A 19010-nucleotide genomic window follows, 5' to 3' on the forward strand; every position below is an offset into this window, starting at 1 on the left:
TGAATATTGAATTAAAATTGAAAAAGTTAAGCCCGACCCCTTGTGTCAAAATTAGAAGATTAAATTTTCGCAATTTTTACACCATTTGATGACCGGTGGCGCCTCTAGTGTTTGTTCGGGCGGTTGGGCTTTTACTCCCGCTTATGGCCATTAAAGAAAAAGTTCTAAAGGGGGATGTTTTATGATATAATTGACACGATTGACAGAAATTGACGATTACATCAATCATTTTTATAATAATAAAAAAAAATATTTTTATTATTAATAATTTTTTTTGGAGAGATGAATCCGACTATTATATATACTATTTTTACTTTTACCTTTTTAAAGATTTTTACACAATTTGCAAATAGGGATTAAACTTTTTTAACTCTATGGATATAAAAAGGAAACTGTATACCCATCAACATAAAATCATTACAAAACGCCAAAAATGACAACTCGATCAAAATGTTTTGGCAATTTATTTAATAAAATTAATCAGTGCAAAATTTAAATAACATAATTTCTTAAGAAAATAATGGTGCAAAATGTCTAGGTCGGCTTTAAAAGGTAGGTAACATTTTTAAAGTAATTAATAATTATACCTAAATTTTTAAGACAAGGAGTCCATTCATCATAGTTCTTCGAGGAGCCATAGTGATCACCGTTCAGATAAAAGCAATCATCACTCGGTTCACTCTCCTCGGTAAATCAAATTTAATGTTTTTAGGCATCCATTTTAGTACAAATGTGTTAATTTTTAGATCAAAAAGTTTAAATTCAAGTGACAGAAATAAGTCGCCACATAGAAGCCACTCAGGAGACAAAAAAGCTTCAAAATCAAATGATTCGCATATAAAAGAGTATAACAATCCAGTTAAGTATGGCTTATTATAAATTTTTGTATAGAAAAATCAATCTAAAGAAGGCATTCATTTTTCTGAAAGAGACCTGATTTTTAAATTAAAAAGGAAAAAGTCTCAGTCCCATATTATGTTAAAACTATTTGTAGGGGGTAAATGTGTATGTATCCCAATATTGCGTGAACATAGAACTTCTACATATTTTTAGAATAAAAATAAGTTTATTGGACACAATTTACCTCTATACAAAACTGCTTTGTTTGTCTGTTAGTGCGCGCCCACCAAAGTGACGTAGCATCTGACGTGGCACGTAATCTGACAAGTATAACATGGGCATCTAGCAAGTTACGTCGAATTGAACAAACGACAATAAGTGTGTCAGCGCACACTGAAGTAGCGCTGTCAGAAACGTGTTATTTGTCGTTATAACATACCATGCCACTGCTTCAAAAATAGAACCGGTTCTATTTTTTGCCACGTGCATTAACACGTTATTCAAATTTGGCAAAAATGAAGGACGATCCCGACTTCAATATACGTTTTGTATCATTGATGAGACTGAACTATGCATTTATGATCACACTCCTGCCGATTATTCCAAGAGTAATAAACAAGACTTGGCATGGGAACAACTTTTCTAACTAGCACATCAAAGGTTTCTTTTTTCATTCTATAAAATGCTTGACATTTTTCAGGATAGTTATTCAATTCCTTAAAAACACTAAATCCACTGGTCCTTTGTCTCTTTTTGTAAAAGGGGTGTATCCAATAGCGACGCTTTGGATAATTTTGGTTCATATTAATTAGATTTACAATTGTTACGCCACTGCCACATTACTTATATGTGCTCTTCGTGAAAAATCATGCAACACTATTGCTATATCATTGCCATGTATGTGCAACGTCAAATGCTACGTTACTTTGGTGGGCGCTCCCCCTTTAGAGAGCATCAAACATTAAAAAAACGATGTACTTAAACAGCCGTTAAACGGTGGCCTACTAAAATGCCGTTAATAGATATTGTGACGTCGTTCATGTCGGCGGAAAGTAATGCCTACCTATAAGCATTTTGCAAGAGCACCTGTGGCTCCGTGGCTGAGGTTATAGCTTCGTGAGCGCATGGTCCGTGGTTCAAATCTCACGCCGACCAAGACTTTTTTATATATATTTTTTCTTATAGCGTGATCTTATTGCATTGGTTTCACTCTTTTTGGTTAGATTGGTTTAGTTATTTGGCGAGTTGGTTAGCGTGGTTATTTGGAGGGTGTTAATTCATTGGTTAGTTGGTTATTTGGTGGGGTTGGTTGGTTTTTACTAATTTATATTTGTTTTCTATATTTTTTATCAGTGTCGAGGTTAGTTGCGTTGGTTAAGTTGGTTAGTTGGTGGGATGGATAGCGTTAGTTCTTATAAAATTCCTATATTTAATAAAGCCCGTCAAGGGCGTCACACCAACGACGTCATACCTATTAACGGCATTTTAGTAAGCTACCGTTTAACGGCAGTTTAAGTACAGCCTTAAAAAAATAGGCACATTTTTAAAATATCTTAAGAACTGTTATTCCGATTTGAATGAGATTTGGGTTGCCTAGATAGTTGCTTCAACATTTGACGTTGACAAAAATCAAGAAAAAGTACGAAGAGGGAACTGCTCCCACTCCTACATAAATGTTAGTAAAATTATTTTTCAACTCTACCGACGACATATTTTTTTTATAATGGTCGCTCTAGTATTTACTACATTTTTTGTCTCTATTAAAAAAAAAAACCACCGCGCATACTTTTTGAGAAAAAAAAGTTTTGCCGAAGCTGTCTTAAATAAGTATTTCTTGTCACATCAAGCTATGTAGGCGCATTAAATCTAGTATGCCCTAATAATCTAGTTGGCGTTAGTTTTACTAGTCTTGGTAAGTTTAATAGTTTAGTTGGATGTTAGTATCACAAATGATATTTTTTGACAATAAGCTTCACAAATTTTAAATTCGTCTGTGGAGTTCAGGAGAAAATATTTAGGTTAATATTTAGATTTCCCCTTCCCGTACTTTTCATGACTTATGTGAAAGTCAAATGTTAAAGCACTTAGCAAAACATATATAGCTACCCCAAATCTCATTGAAATCGGAATAACGGTTCTTAAAATATCTTAAATCTAATCTAACCGAAAAACTTTTGTATAGAGGTAAATTATATTCAGTGAACCTATTTTGACTCCAAAACTACGCAGTCCACGGAATATTGGGACACTCTGTACAGGGCGGCGCCCCTCATACGGCTCGGAGGCTCCAAAGAGAACGGCAAATTGTATCAAAATGAAATTTTGGGAGCAGATGTAAGTTAATTTAGAGCATTTGTTAAAAATATAGAGAGTTACTACAGGTTGTTTCCAGAAAAAGTTAAGTATCAAAGTTGTTTTTTTTGTAATGGAACACCCTATATATTTATTGATTTTCGGATTCTGAAAAAAAAAAATAAAGGTAAGTTTCATTAAAGAAGTATCCCTAAATTATAAGGTTTTTGACATATTTCACATTTTGAGAAAATGAAGAAAAAAATTTAAATTTCAATAATATCTAAATTGTTATTTATTCTGTATAGCCTGTTATTTGGTTAAAATAACCATTATATGTGAAACCAAATTAAAATTTGGCCCAAAAAGTTATATAGGGTGAGACAAAATTAATATTGAACAATTGCCACTTTTAAAAGCAAGTTACTCCTTTATTTTAAATGGAACACCCAGTATATTACTCCGATATTCAATGGAGAATTTATATATCTTCAAAATCCTATTAATTGCCTACCACTCAAATAAAGATTTACCTGGATATTTTCATTTACATGATTTGGTCTGAGTAGATCTTTATTATTTGATAAAATCTAGGTGGCTGTGACACGTCTGACGTTATTTCAACATAGCTGTCTAATTAGTTCAACTTTAACAACTAGTTATCATTTTGTGTCAGTTAAAATAAAAATAAAAATTTCATAAATTTGCCGACCTCTTCGACGAAGATTTTTTGAAATATTTTCATCTTTATGATTTTGCATCAGTATTTATTAATTGATAAAATCTAGGTGGTCAATAATTTAACAAAAAATAAAAGATGGAGAGTAAAATATTCAACATTAATAAAATTATTTTAAACATAAGACACGTTTAAAGCATATGTTAATTATTATAGAAATAAAACTAGTTACAAACGTATAATTATGGGACAAAAAATAGCTATATGAAATCAAATGCTCAAAATGCTTCCTTTCCTCGTCACTGCATAAAATTATTCTTTTTTCAAAAAATCTTTTTTATATTAAGAGGCATATCTGGAGTTCTACTGGAGGCATATCTGGAGTTTTCTCTTCTGAAAAGTAGCGACAATCTCGTGTTGTCGACAATAATTGGTCGAGTTTTTTAAACACTGTCTTTAACATATCTCAATAAAAAAAAGTCCAATCTAAATAAATCAGGAGCATTTAAGAATTCTATTAATTGGTGAATGCACACTGCAAGTCACCAATTAATAGCATCATATCAATTCTCTTTGATATAGGATAAGTTTCCATTTTCGGCAAATTTCTGATAATAATTTTTTTAATTTTAGTTGGTACAAAATCATAACTAGTTGTTATAATTAAACTATTGACAGCTGTGGTGAAGTAACGTCAAGAGCACTGAGCACTGCCAACTAGATTTTATTAAATAATAAAGATCGACTGACACTAAATCATAAAAATGAAAATATCTATGAAAATATTTGCTTGAGGGGTAGGCAACCTTTATAGTATTTTGAAGAGACATGAATTCCCGTTGAACATCGAAGTAACATACTGGGTGTTCCATTTAAAATAAAAGAGTAACTTGCTTTTAAAGGTGACCAATGTTCAACATTAATTTTGCCTCACCCTGTATAACTTTTTCGATCAAGTTTTAGTTTAATTTAAAGGATACTAGGTAAATTCCAATTTAAGTAGTTTTTATTGAAATTTAAAATGTATTCTTCATTTTTAGTTTAAACGTTAAATATGTCAAAAACCTTACATTTTAGTCATATACTTCTCTAATGAAACTCACCATTATTTTTCTGCTAGAATCCGTAAATCAATTAATATATAGGGTGTTTCATTACAAAAAAAAAACTTTGATTTGGTTTGGGATCTTTTTTTTCGGGATACCGTGTAAAACTCTCTATATTTAAAAAAATGCTTTAAATTAACCTACATATGCTCACAAAATTTCATTTCAATACAAGCTGTCGTTCTCCTTGGAGCCTCCGCGTCGTATGAGAGGCTCCACCCTGGATATTAAAAATTTATTTTTTGAAAAATATTTTATTTGAATGATTTTTATGAAGTGCGTACATGGACCAAACTTATATGGGAATGTTCTGGGACCTACGGTTGATGAGCCTATTTTAGTTGGTTTGGCAGCTCTCTTAAAGTTATGCGATGATTCACTTGTACGAAACACTCATTCTGAACATGAAGAAAGGCTGCCACATATTGAAGAAAGCATCAAGAAACCCCCCTCCATTAAAAACGTTTCATACAGCGACACAAAGTTAGTTAAATAATATAAATTTTTGTTTATGCAAAGTAAAAATGTTAATTTTTTGTTTTAGGCACAGCGAATCTCATTCCATTGAACCTTCTCACCATCATTCTAGTAAAAGGTAAAATTATTAAAGATGATTTTCCGTTTTTGCTCTAATTTTTTTTTAGTATTGAGAAAACGCCGTCTTCAAGTCATCATGATTCCAAAATTAGTAAAGAGAGTAAATTAATTGAAGGGAGTAAATCAATTAAAGAGAGTAAATCAGAAGAGAAAAATGAACTGACTGGTACAGAATCAGAGGTTGAGCAGTTTAATACCACACCTAGCATAGAACAAAAAGAAATTTCAGAAGAGAAACCGTCAATCATACAAGAGTAACTTGCATTTTTCAATATTGTTAATTTTTACATTAATATAGTGAATATACCGGGTGCGTCTCAAAAGTGGCTTACCCCTATAACTTTTTTTATTTTTTCAGATAAAAAAAACGAGATTTGGTAAACATACCAAATCTGCAGTACATGACATAAATTAGAATTGATTGACGTATTCAATTATTTTTGTTCACTTCCTGTTTTACCAGAAATGACTACAACTTTTGATTTTTACACCCTCCGTATATTTTTACTTTATTCGATAGAAAATAACACTCTGAATAGAATGTCAACTTTTTACATTTTCATCTAAAAAATCGTATTTTAAATTTTAATCTAGAGTGCCATGGCTGTGTTAGAGACACTAATTTTGTTTATCAAGTAGCCTTGGAAAAATATATTTGATCGTCTAATGTTTGTTGTGTCTTGTCCTGGCTGATTAAATGATGCCCAGATCGTATTTTTAAGCATATCTCAATTTTTTCAAATGGAACGAGGGTGGCTCATTAGCATATTTGGAAAAAGCATTTCTTTACGAATAATTTGGTACCACACCAGTGGCGCCACCAAGTCTGGGAGGGGTAGTGTCAATATTTAAATAAAGTGCTACATTTAAATTAAATTTTTCCTAAAGGTATTGCGACTACGGAAAAAATAAACTTGGGTTGGTCTAGATTTTCTATTTTGAGTGGTATTAAACTAATTTCTTTTATGTCAATTTTATTTTATACCACATTTTCTTATTTATAAATCTCTTTCTGGGAGGGGTAATTACCCCCATTACCCCCATTACCTCCATTACCCCTCCTGTATATGCGCCCCTGTACTACACACTTAGTATTTCGAGTCAAAATGTCGTTATGAACCAAAAGTTCATGAATTTCAAATAAACCATATGCGAAAATCTCAAAAGTTCACATATGCTATGTCATTCTATTCAGAGTGTCATTTTCTATTAAATAAAGTAAAAAAATACCGAGTGTCTCATTTAAAATTCAAAGTTGTAGTCATTTCCGATGAAACAGAAGATGGCCAGAAACAATTGAATATGTCAACCAATCCTAGTTTATGTCATATCCTAACATACCAAATTTCGTTTTTTTTATCTGAAAAAATAAAAAAGTTATAGGTGTGCGCCACTTTTGAAACGTACCCGGTAGGTTATACTTAGATATTATGGTGTAAGAAAACTAACTTTCCATTCAGGTAGCAATAACCATATTAAAGTAAAAATTTAATACAATATTAATATGCTTAGAGACAATTGGAAGAAACCAAAGATAATAAAGGTATGTTTTGATATCTTTGGAAGAAACCGTTTTAAAGTTACCTAGATTCTAATATTTTTTTATTAATAGTTTTATTATTATACAGGGTGACCCAAGCCTCTGACACCCAAAAGCCGTCGGGCGTCATATCTGTCAAAATTATATCGCTTTACAAATTTTGGGGTAGAAAATCGGCATCCTATCGCTCTTTAATAATTAATTAGTTATATTGTTATTTGTTATATATATTCTATTTTTTTACAGGGTTCCTCCAAATTCGTTAGTTTCAACAAATCCTACCGACCACAGTAATCACGCATCTAAAAGCACCACACATTCTCACGACAAGTAATTAAAAAAAAGTAGTGAATAAAATTAAAATAATTTAACGAACCTTTGTTTAGGGTACCTTCCAACAACACAATCGTAAGCGTAAGTACATCGACAGCTACAGAAAGGTAAGTAGGAATCTGCCAGTTAAAGAATAAACACTCAATCTCTTCCACTTCTCTCTGTCTGATAATTGTTGGTAATCGCTTAGATGAAAAATTTTAGTTAAAAAATATTTTTCTTTTTTAACCTGTATATTAAATTAAATTAATAAAATAATTTAAATTTGCTACGCCCCTGAGTAATCAGTCAGTAGGGTTACTCGTCATCGATAAAAAGGCATTTTTTTTAGTTTTATTTGTTTTAATCAATTACTCGATCGTGTAGATTTGTATGTCCGTCAGTGCCATGACAGGCTTATATCTCTCTCCCTCTTCCATCTATTCCTAAGCTTCAAACTAGCAATACTTTGCCCTAATTTATGAATAAATGTTTGAAAAAATATTACTTATCCACAGTAACGCTAAAAGAGGAAGAGCAAATAAGAAAAGCGCTGGAAAGAACATTACAGCCATATCCTTAATCAAGAAAACAACCCCAATATAGAAGTTACTAAACACAATACAATACTACCATAACAGAATTGGTGTATTGGATATCCCAATAACGAAAGAGGAAATAAAGGCCTCCATAAAACAATTTAAAAACAAAAAACAAGCTGGCTGTGACACGCTTCCAGCAGAAATCTATAAGTGTACAAGTAAGGAACTTATTGGTCACCGTAAGGCTCTCTTCGATGTCATATGGGAAAGCGGAGATAGTGAATATATTTAAGAACAAAGGAAGTGCATCAGATTGCCGAAACTACCTGGAAATTTCATTACTGACTATCGGAGAAAAAACTCTTGTAGAAATTATGGCAAACCGTCTGCACCCACATATAGGAAATAATCGGTCTTTGAAAAAGCTAACTGCGACAGCGCTGAAATCAAGAAATCATGATTACTAAATCCCGTTAAGATGGGCTGGTCACGTTTGTAGAATGCAAGAAAGCTGCCTACCGAAATCTCCTCTTTACGGTGACCTTGTAGACGGTAAGTGGAAACCGAGAGGATAACTCAAGAGATACAAGGATGTTTTCCAAAGGAGATAAGCATGCAGGATCAGTGGGAGGCATCAGCGCACAACAGAACGGAATGGAAAAGAATTGTAAATTCAGTTAACAACGACAACGAAAAAGTAAAGAGGCCAAGAAAGTAATGAGATTTTTGAATGTCCGGAGTGCGGAAGAGAGATCATCATCGTATCATTATCGTATCGGGGTTTTCAGTAACTGAAAAGCTCATGAAAGAGAATGCCTTGCGTAGCCATCTTCTGATGCGTGTTAAATACTCGTCAGCAAATAGTAGCAATGATGTGATGATATCCACAACAATTGTAACAATCATGCTAATTCGATTTGTGACGACTTTTCTGTCGTTACCCAAATAGAATGAAAAAAGAATCCGTTGCTCAGGGTTAGAGGAAAGCTGGGTTCGTAGGTAAGGCTTCTGACTCACAGTGACTTTCTAATGTTGTTAAAAAATAAAAAAAAAGATAATATGTAGGCTGCAGAGATTTTAATATTGATGTTAAGAATTCAAATAGGTATGGTCAAAGACAGTGAAAAGGGCGCCACTTACTTTGTTTATGAGAGTGGTAAAGTAAGAAACCAAAAAGAAAAATATGATATCACAACATAGCTAAAATAAAGTAATCAACAGCATTAAGGGTCTATTATGTTTATCAGGAATAAAAGTCAGAAATAACTATCCTACATTAAACATTTATTGAAAACAAACACAAGTATCATCAATTAGTCACAGTGATCCCAATAAAACCGCAAGTTATTTTAAATAGATTTGAATTTAGTAACTGTATTCTTTGAACTAAGTAAGCTACTTAATATAAACACAGGTGAAATTTATGTATGTCTCAATACGATGATGTTTCGAAACATGTCGTGTACAAAAACCTTTAAAATGAATATGTGTTAATAATTTTCATATAAAATATCATAGCTAAGTAAGAGTGTAATATCATAGTCTAAGTAAGTACGAATCAAATTATAACTTATAACGTTAAATAAAAAATAATTTTGACTACAATATGTGGGATAAATAGTGATACTTTACCAGGTTATTAAATCTGTTGTCTCAAAAATTATAAAATAAAAGCGTACCTTGTGTATCAAACTTAAGACTTATCTGTATATAGATTCTTATGATGTAAACAAGTAGGTAGGTATTCTCCAGACTAACAGAAGTGGATGCAGATGACTATGGCAGGATAAGTCTTCGATATCAGCCAAAAGAACGATTGTAATGTCAGGAACACTGTCTTAAGGTCTGCATAGGTCCACACAAAATGAAAGTGGGTGAAACATACAATAATTACTGCATTATTACTGCATACCATGTGGTAATTACTGAGTACCATGTGGTAGTTACTGAGTACCATGTGGTAGTCACTCTATAAATAAAAAATAGTTCTCAGGACAGATACTCAATTAAAAAAAACAACTTACGGTCTGAAAATCAGCTTTACATAAATATATTCAAACCATATGCCGATCCAAACCAGTAATTAAATACTCAAATAAACGAAATAAAAAACGGAAATAACTGAAATAGAATTTAGTTAGATGGGGCTATATAAAATGGCGGATAAACTTACGGTAATTATTCCAAGAAGAAACCAAACAAATACGATCTATACTCTGGATTGCATACTTTACAAGGTTTTCAAATCTCCAAATCGGATACCCATGCAATCGAAATCGAAAAGTGGATTCAGAGCTTTTCACTGGAAAATTTGTCGGCGCCGAAACACGCGTCCTCTTCAGATCAAATTCCCAGAAAAAAAAGAAAAGAGAGAGAAAAAGTGATATCATATGATCGAAATCATTAGAACAGAAAATCGCAATCCACAGCGAAGTGAGATTCAGACAAGTGAAATGCAATTAAGGAAGTTTGGCATATAGCGAATAGATGGCGCTAATAAACAAGACAAGTAAACTGTAAGAAATGAAGTTTGACATCTAGCGAATAGATGCGCTAATAAAAATTAAATATCGAAACAAGTGAGCTGTAACAAATGGAGTTTGGTATCTTTGGCATCTAGCAAATAGATGGCGCCAATACTAAGAAATTTAAATAAAAATAGATTTTTAAATTCAATTTTATTAAAGGGAATAAAAATGCTACACTGCCCCCTCAAAAAAAAGAAAGGCCCTCAAAGAGGACTTTCGCCCAAACAACACTAAGGAAAACTAAATTAAATTGGTACATGTTTTTAGATTTTTGAAATTAAATTTGGTGGATGATAGCTTCGTGTATCACACGTCCATAAAGGAGTCACAATTGGTAAGTCGCAATCGGTATGTCAAATCAGGGGAGGTTACACAATCGGGAAAGTCAAAATCACCACATAATCCAAAAAAAAAACAAAATCATATACAAAATATATGACAAACTAAAACTAAACTTAAACTTAAAAAGGTATGGGATAGGAAAAGAAAAAAGAATCCCATGGAAGCGCAGATGTTTCTGAAGAAATTCCCCCGCTGATCGCCTGCACTCAACCCACCTAGTATGAGGCAACGAAATGATTCACAAATCGCGTGTAATCATTCATGCGACCCCTCACACCCAAGGAAGCAGAGAACAAACAAACAACAAAAGAACCTCAACAAAAGCCATGCTACGGATCACTATAAGAGGTTAGTTTGGCGTGATCAAGACAAACTACCTTCGCCACAACCTGTGTGCTCACCGGTTAACCATTCAAGGTAACTCACCTGTATGAGAAAAAGAAGGAAAATTACAATAGAAAACACAATAGAAAGACACAAAGAGAAAAAAAGATTGTCACTAAGGACCCAAAATATCCGTAACATAGGATTCCAGCCTATGAAACGCTATTGCAAATATGGAAAGAAGATCACAATAATATCCAAAACACAGTAAAACATACGAAGTCATGAGGTTAGCTACGTCTCATTTCTAGGTTGCAATCAAAATCATAACAACTTTTCGTTTTTTCACGACGTTGTGTTCTCAGAATACACAAAATACAAGAATCTCTTACATTTCAGATTCTTGTGAACTGAATAACAAAGAATAGAGCAAATGACATAAAACTATAGGAGTGATTAACAGAATTACCATTCCACAAAATATTTACTCAAAATTAGGTAATCTGTAGAATACTCGAAAAAAAATACTGTCATATGCTCGCATTTCCAAATAGAAATACTATAACATATCAAAAATATAGGTACGCAAAAAAACTAAATGACAATATAGTTATACTGATTCGCGACAAATCCGTAAAAAAAAGAGAAGCAAATGTTGTATAACTGTTTAATCTAAACTAAAAAGAACTAAAATATAATCTATGTATCCGTTAGACTAAACCCTAAAAAGGAATCGGACATAATAGATTATTTGAATTACTGTGACGTAGTAGAGACATTTTCTGTATCATCGTCGTCAATCGTGTGACCTTGGTATGGTTTAAGATCTTTTATATGCCAGCGGCCTGCGTTAGTACCATTCTCGTCTACTAAAACATAAACTAAATTCGAGATTTTCTTTCGCACTGAAGATAAAATAAAACGAGGAGCTAACTTGGCTGAAAAGTTAATACCAGCATTTGATAAGACCTTATTACGTCACCAAACCAAATCACCAACCTGAAAAGATAAATCACGCCTACGCAAATTATAAGACTTCGAGTTTCTTTCATAAGCAGCATGAAGTTTCTTACGGACTTCGCTAAAGACACTATAAAGATTTTTGAGTTCAGAAGCGTAAGAGTTGCGATCGCCAGGCATAATTTCAAAATCTTCAGAAACTTAACTTGACCATAATACTTACCAGAGATGGGAATATGTCTACCAAAAACTAAAAATGAAGGAGAAAAACCTGTGACCTCATGTTTAGAAGTATTTAAAGCAAACTGAATATTAGAGAGCTGAACATCCCAATCTGTATGCTGTTTAACATAAGTTCTAATAGCTGTTCCTACAGTTTTATTCATTCGCTCAACAAAGTTACATTGAGGAGAATACACAGCATTATACCAGATCTTCTGAACTTGGTATTTCTTAGCAAAATCTCTAAATTCTTTCGCAACAAATTGAGGACCATTGTCACAAATTATATGTTGAGGTACTCCATAGGTAAGAAAAACTTCATTCTCAAGATACTTCACCATATAGGGAGATTTTGATGAACGCAACGGACACAGAAGAACATACTTCGAAAACCAATCGCCAACAACTAAAAGCCACTTATGACCCTTTTTTGATCTAGGAAAAGGACCCATAAGATCTAAAGCGATTGTCTGAAAAGGCATATTAACTTGCTTTTTTTTCCCATCGTACCTAACGGCATAGTATTAGAAGATTTTTGAGCTCCGCAAACACGACAACTCCTAACAAATTTAAGAACATCGGCTCTCATCTTGGGCCAATAAAATTGTTCTTGAAGTCTTGATAAAGTCTTATAGAAACCCAAATGCGAACAAGTTGGCGGATTATGACATGATTCGATAATATTACGACGTTGAGGACGTGGAACAACCTTCTTCCATTCTTGAAGATTTGATGAAAATGGTAGCTGTACCGGAATAAACTTAAAAAGAAAACCATCTTCAACTTTCCACTGTGGAAATGAACCAGGTGAAGCTAAAATCTTTTGCTTCATAGTCTCATACCATGCGTCAGTATGGTCTAAATCTATATTCAAAACGGAAATTTGCGGACATACAAAAGAATCATTATCTGAAATATCTGAAGGAGAAACTTTATGATTGGTAGTGGTGGATCTATAAAAATTCTTAACACATAATAACCACTTCTTCCAATCAGATTCTGAAAATAAATTTCTGGGTTTGAATTTTTGAACTGCACGACCAGCAACACGAGTTCGTCCAATTAGTTTTTTGAACATTTGGGACACGCCGGTGACTTAACACCTAATTACCACATTTAAAACAAAAAACCTTACGTTTCTGTCGACAATCATGAAATGTATGATTTGGACCAGAACAATTCCAACAAACTAAACGCGAGGTTGCTTCCTTACCTGAATTTTCTACAGATCTGGGCATACTCGAAGAAGTATTTACCATATCAGGGTCAGAAGACGACGACGCTACAGAATAACTAGCAGACCGAACAGTAGTATTTTTATTTTTGTTTTGAGCATTGACATTCTTAGACTTTTTACAAAACTGTACTCGATGAGAATCAGACGAGCTAGAATCAGGAGTGGTATTCAATTGAGAAACATTTAAACTTCTAGATCGTTTTTCATTCTGATGTTTAGCATTTTCTAATTTTCTACACAAATTAGAGAGTTCAGACACAGATAAAACATCAACTAAAGCTAACTGAGTAATGTATTCAGGAAGTAAATTTTGTCTAATAATTTTAATCTTATTAACCTCACTAGGGCATTTACTTAATCTACTAAAAAGATTCTCTAAAGTTGCTATAAAAATTAAAATACTTTCATTTTTTCGTTGTTTATAAGATTTAATTTGCGACCAAATATTGTCATCATTATCTGGTGGCAAAAAGTCTTTCTTTAATCTTTCTACAAGAGATTTCCAATCTGTAACATGTTGTTTAATACTTCTGTACCAAATAAAAGCATTCCCGGTAAAAAGTTCTACTGCGGAAGAAAATAAATCTTGTTCACTAACTTTACGTGATTCAGAAAGCTCAGTAACAGTTTCTAAAAATGAAAATAAATCTTGAGGATTACCATTAAATTTAATAGGCCAGTCTGACACTGGACAAGGTTTAGCAACATAAGTCACAATAGGAGGCGGTAATTAATAACCGGTCCTGAAGGGACAGAACTAACATTTAAAATTTCATTTGTGTCAGAAATTTTTGAAAATAAGTCAGCTTCAAGTTGATAACAACTAGTATAAACATCAGTTTGAATAGTCTCTGCATCAGCACGATTTTCATCTAAAATTATTCTTCTAATTCTACCAGCCAAATGTACAAAACGAGATTTTATAACTTTAAACATTGAATCATTTACTCCACCCTCGAATTCAGAAATTGACAAAGAAATTGAATCTAAAGTTGCTTTAATTTCGAAAATTTCTTGATCAAAAGAAAGAGGATAATTTTCCATATTAACTAAACAAAAAGGGTTATTAATTTCTCTACTTAAAAGACCTGACAAAATTTTACGTTTACTCTCAACATTTTTAGATGTCTTAATACCCCTAATAAGAAGTTCATAATCTAATTCTACTTGTCGTAAATGATTAACTTTAAAAGATTCTTTCTCCATTGTAATTCAGTTGTTATTATTAAGATATTAAAGACTAAATGATTCAGAAAAATTTACTAATTTTAACAAAAAGCTGTTATGACTCGACGCAATTTATCAGAAAGAAATTATGTTCATGTCAAAACCAAAAAAGACTCAAATATTCAAAACAAATTCCAAAATATTACGAAGTACTAACAACACTACCCTGTATACTAAAATTATGTCCACTCTGTATATTCAAAATATAACCTTACCTGTATATTTATATCAAGATTAAAATTTCAATAAACTATGTAGTCAGAAGTATCAAGTTATTTATCTCTGAGTTTTAAACCGATAAACACCCTCTATAACATAAAAAACAAAAATTGCTATTGTACTGAAATTATAAAAATTAAATTACAGAAATAATGAAAACAAAATTTCAAAACTATAGTCTTTGCCTTAAAGAAAATTTATCTGAGCCTAACAGAAATTATTTTACTAAATTAAGTTTACCAATAAAAGTCAAACAAAATAAACTAAGTTGATCCAATTAAATATAACATGAGCCAATCAAATTAAGCTGAACCAATCAAATTAAGCTCAGTCAATCAAATTAAGTCGAGCCCCACGTTACAGGGCGTCATATACTTTATTCTTCTATGTGTGACGACTTTTCTGTCGTTACCCAAATAGAATGAAAAAAGAATCCGTTGCTCAGGGTTAGAGGAAAGCTGGGTTCGTAGGTAAGGCTTCTGACTCATAGTGACTTTCTAATGTTGTTAAAAAATAAAAAAATGATAATATGTAGGCTGCAGAGATTTTAATATTGATGTTAAGAATTCAAATAGGTATGGTCAAAGACAGTGAAAAGGGCGCCACTTACTTTGTTTATGAGAGTGGTAAAGTAAGAAACCAAAAAGAAAAATATGATATCACAACATAGCTAAAATAAAGTAATCAACAGCATTAAGGGTCTATTATATTTATCAGGAATAAAAGTCAGAAATAACTATCCTACATTAAACATTTATTGAAAACGAACACAAGTATCATCAATTAGTCACAGTGATCCCAATAAAACCGCAAATTATTTTCAATAGATTTGAATTTAGTAACTGTATTCTTTGAACTAAGTAAGCTACTTAATAAAAACAGGTGAAATTTATGTATGTCTCAATACGATGATGTTTCGAAACATGTCGTGTACAGAAACCTTTAAAATGAATACGTGTTAATAATTTTCATATAAAATATCATAGCTAAGTAAGAGTGTACTGTACGAATCAAATTATAACTTATAACGTTAAATAAAACATAATTTTGACTACAATATGTGGGATAGATAGTGATAATTTACCAGGTTATTAAATCTGTTGTCTCAAAAATTATAAAATAAAAGCGTACCTTGTGTATCAAACTTAAGACTTATCTGTATAGAGATTCTTATGATGTAAACAGGTAGGTAGGTATTCTCCAGACTAACAGAAGTGGATGCAGATGACTATGGCAGGATAAGTCTTCGATATCAGCCAAAAGAACGATTGTAATGTCAGGAACACTGTCTTAAGGTCTGCATATGTCCACACAAAATGAAAGTGGGTGAAACATACAATAATTACTGCATTATTACTGCATACCATGTGGTAGTTACTGAGTACCATGTGGTAGTGACTCTATAAATAAAAAATAGTTCTCAGGACAGATACTCAATTAAAAAAAACAACTTACGGTCTGAAAATCAGCTTTACATAAATATATTCAAACCATATGCCGATCCAAACCAGTAATTAAATACTCAAATAAACGAAATAAAAAACGGAAATAACTGAAATAGAATTTAGTTAGATAGGGCTATATAAAATTGCGGATAAACTTACGGTGATCATTCCAAGAGGAAACCAAACAAATACGATCTATTACTCTGGATTGCATACTTTACAAGGTTTTCAAATTTCCAAATCGGATACCCATGCAATCGAAATCGAAAAGTGGATGCAGAGTGCTTTTCACTGGAAAATTTGTCGGACGCCGAAACACGCGTCCTCTTCAGATCCAAATTACCAGAAAAAAAAGAAAAGAGAGAGAAAAAAGTGATATCATATGATCGAAATCATTAGAACAGAAAATCGCAATCCACAGCGAAGTGAGATTCAGACAAGTGAAATGCAATTAAGGAAGTTTGGCATATAGCGAATAGATGGCGCTAATAAACAAGACAAGTAAACTGTAAGAAATGAAGTTTGACATCTAGCGAATAGATGCACTAATAAAAATTAAATATCGAAACAAGTGAGCTGTAACAAATGGAGTTTGGTATCTTTGGCATCTAGCAAATAGATGGCGCCAATACTAAGAAATTTAAATAAAAATAGATTTTTAAATTCAATTTTATTAAAGGAAATAAAAAATGCTACAGATTAAGTTATTCAAATGATGATTTTTGACACATTTTATCATGGCTGTTGCTGCCTCAATGCTCAAAGAGAATAGCTTTTAACAAAGGAAAATTGATGTCTTGCAAATATTTGTTATATAATTTTATAAACAAGTTGCTTTTATTTTTTACTCTAAATAAAATTTTAAAAAAATGGTACACTTGGTACAATGTTACCGATTAAATTGTGTCAAGAAGTGAAAAAAATATTTTATAAATAGAGAATACACTCGATATATTCATAACGTAAGATATTAAAATATTCATAGACTTTGTGTCTAAATTAAATTTGGAAAAAAAAATAATGACCGAGTTTTCAAACCCAAAACAAACTATTTGGTTTTATATAAAACAAAAAGAGTAACTTTTGTAATTCGCATAGAGAAAGTAACTTTTGTAGGTTAGGTTAGATTGCTGGGGTTTGGGATCATGTTTGATACCTCACTCGGAGGCCTTGGGCCCATTGCGATACCCCTGTATTGTTGTGCAAAACCTTCCTCTCATTCTTTCTTTGCGTTAAAGCACTTTCAGCTCTTTGCAAAGTTCCCGATGTCGCTGATGTTGGCTTCTGCTGCTTCCTCTAGTCTCTCCAAAAAACCTTGCCCTAAAGTTTTAAAGCGCCGGTATTCAAGTGCCGGACAGTGGCCCAGCAGGTGCTCTATGGTTTCTTCTTCTTCTCCGTATTCTCTGCAGTAGTCTTTGCATCTCACGAGGTTTACCCCCGTGGGACAGTTTCCAGTAACGACACCTACAATTATGCGTACTAGATCCTTTTTGTGCTCTCTTTTTGTGCTCAGTTGTTTTGTCTTTGTGCTATCTACCACTGGCCATAGTCTTTGAGCTGTAGCGCAGTCCTCACGGTGTTGCCACGTCTCTTGCTGCTTGGCTTTGATGGCAGTTCCTATAGTTTCCTTCAGTGTGTTGATCGTCACAAGTGGTGGGTCATCTGCCATGGCCTCTCCCCTGGCCCCGTCTTTGGCGAGTCTGTCTGCTTCCTGATTGCCCACCACATTGCTGTGGCCTGGCACCCAGCACAGAGTAGCCCCGCCCTGACGCAGCCAGTACAGTGCTTCTCGGCATTCCATCACAGTTTTCGATCTCACTGATTGCATGATGATGCTTCTTAAAGCGGCCAAGCTGTCACAGTATATCACTATATCCCCTATTGGTCTATCAGCAATTTTCTCTCGTATACAACTAGCCGCTTCCTTTATGGCGTAAACCTCTGCTTGTAGAATATTATAGCCATCCGATAGCCTTAAAGATCGTCGGATGTCTAGTTCCTCTGAGAAGATGCCTATACCTGTGCCCCCTGAAGTTGCGGAAGCATCTCTGTAGACTGCTATCTCTTGAGTGTTCATTACTCGGTTGCTTTCCCATTTTTCTCTTGTTGATGCGAATCCTTATCTTATAGCATACAGTCCGTTTTCTGGTCTAGCAGATGTGGACTCGTGTTCACCATGATTTTCCCTATCACTGGCAATATCCTCGAGTGACCGTAGTTGGTCTAAAGTAACTTTCGTAACTCGCACTGTTTTTTAGAGAATTTTGAGAAAAAATACTAAAAGTTTACTAAATTCATATTTTAAAAACATAAAACATAGATTATTATCAGATACACTGCACCCCTTAAGCAACTAATATTTTGATATCAATGTTAGGTATTTTAGGGGAACATTTTATAGTCTTACTTTAAATAGGTATTAATTTATGCATCTATAATTTAATCTAGTTTTTATGTTATTTGAAATAGAAAATTATATCAGGTATGTTAATTCGAAAGATTAATTGTAATTATAATAAAATACAATTTCAGATCACAAACAGTGAACAGTGCTGTTTCGACTATGTCAACCGAAAGCAAAAACTCCCAGACACAATC

At 33.0% G+C, this 19010-nt stretch overlaps 1 protein-coding gene across 1 annotated transcript in view; it reads left to right on the top strand.

Annotated features, from left to right (window-relative positions):
- Positions 1 to 421: 421 nt before the first annotated feature.
- The window catches only part of LOC115887652 (suppressor protein SRP40-like), a 19170-nt gene continuing 581 nt past the window's right edge, over positions 422 to 19010 (top strand). Inside the window, exons 1-9 of the mRNA XM_030907116.1 lie at positions 422 to 552; positions 601 to 688; positions 747 to 858; positions 5195 to 5400; positions 5462 to 5512; positions 5562 to 5768; positions 7301 to 7384; positions 7441 to 7494; positions 18945 to 19010. The exon at positions 18945 to 19010 is cut by the window's right edge and continues 581 nt beyond it. Coding sequence (XP_030762976.1) covers positions 531 to 552; positions 601 to 688; positions 747 to 858; positions 5195 to 5400; positions 5462 to 5512; positions 5562 to 5768; positions 7301 to 7384; positions 7441 to 7494; positions 18945 to 19010 — 890 coding nt within the window. The 5' untranslated portion in view covers positions 422 to 530. The remainder of the gene's footprint in view (positions 553 to 600; positions 689 to 746; positions 859 to 5194; positions 5401 to 5461; positions 5513 to 5561; positions 5769 to 7300; positions 7385 to 7440; positions 7495 to 18944) is intronic.

Source organism: Sitophilus oryzae, unplaced genomic scaffold (genome assembly GCF_002938485.1).
Source record: "Sitophilus oryzae breed Bouriz unplaced genomic scaffold, Soryzae_2.0 scaffold_578_pilon_pilon, whole genome shotgun sequence".
Classification (NCBI taxonomy): domain Eukaryota; kingdom Metazoa; phylum Arthropoda; class Insecta; order Coleoptera; family Curculionidae; genus Sitophilus; species Sitophilus oryzae.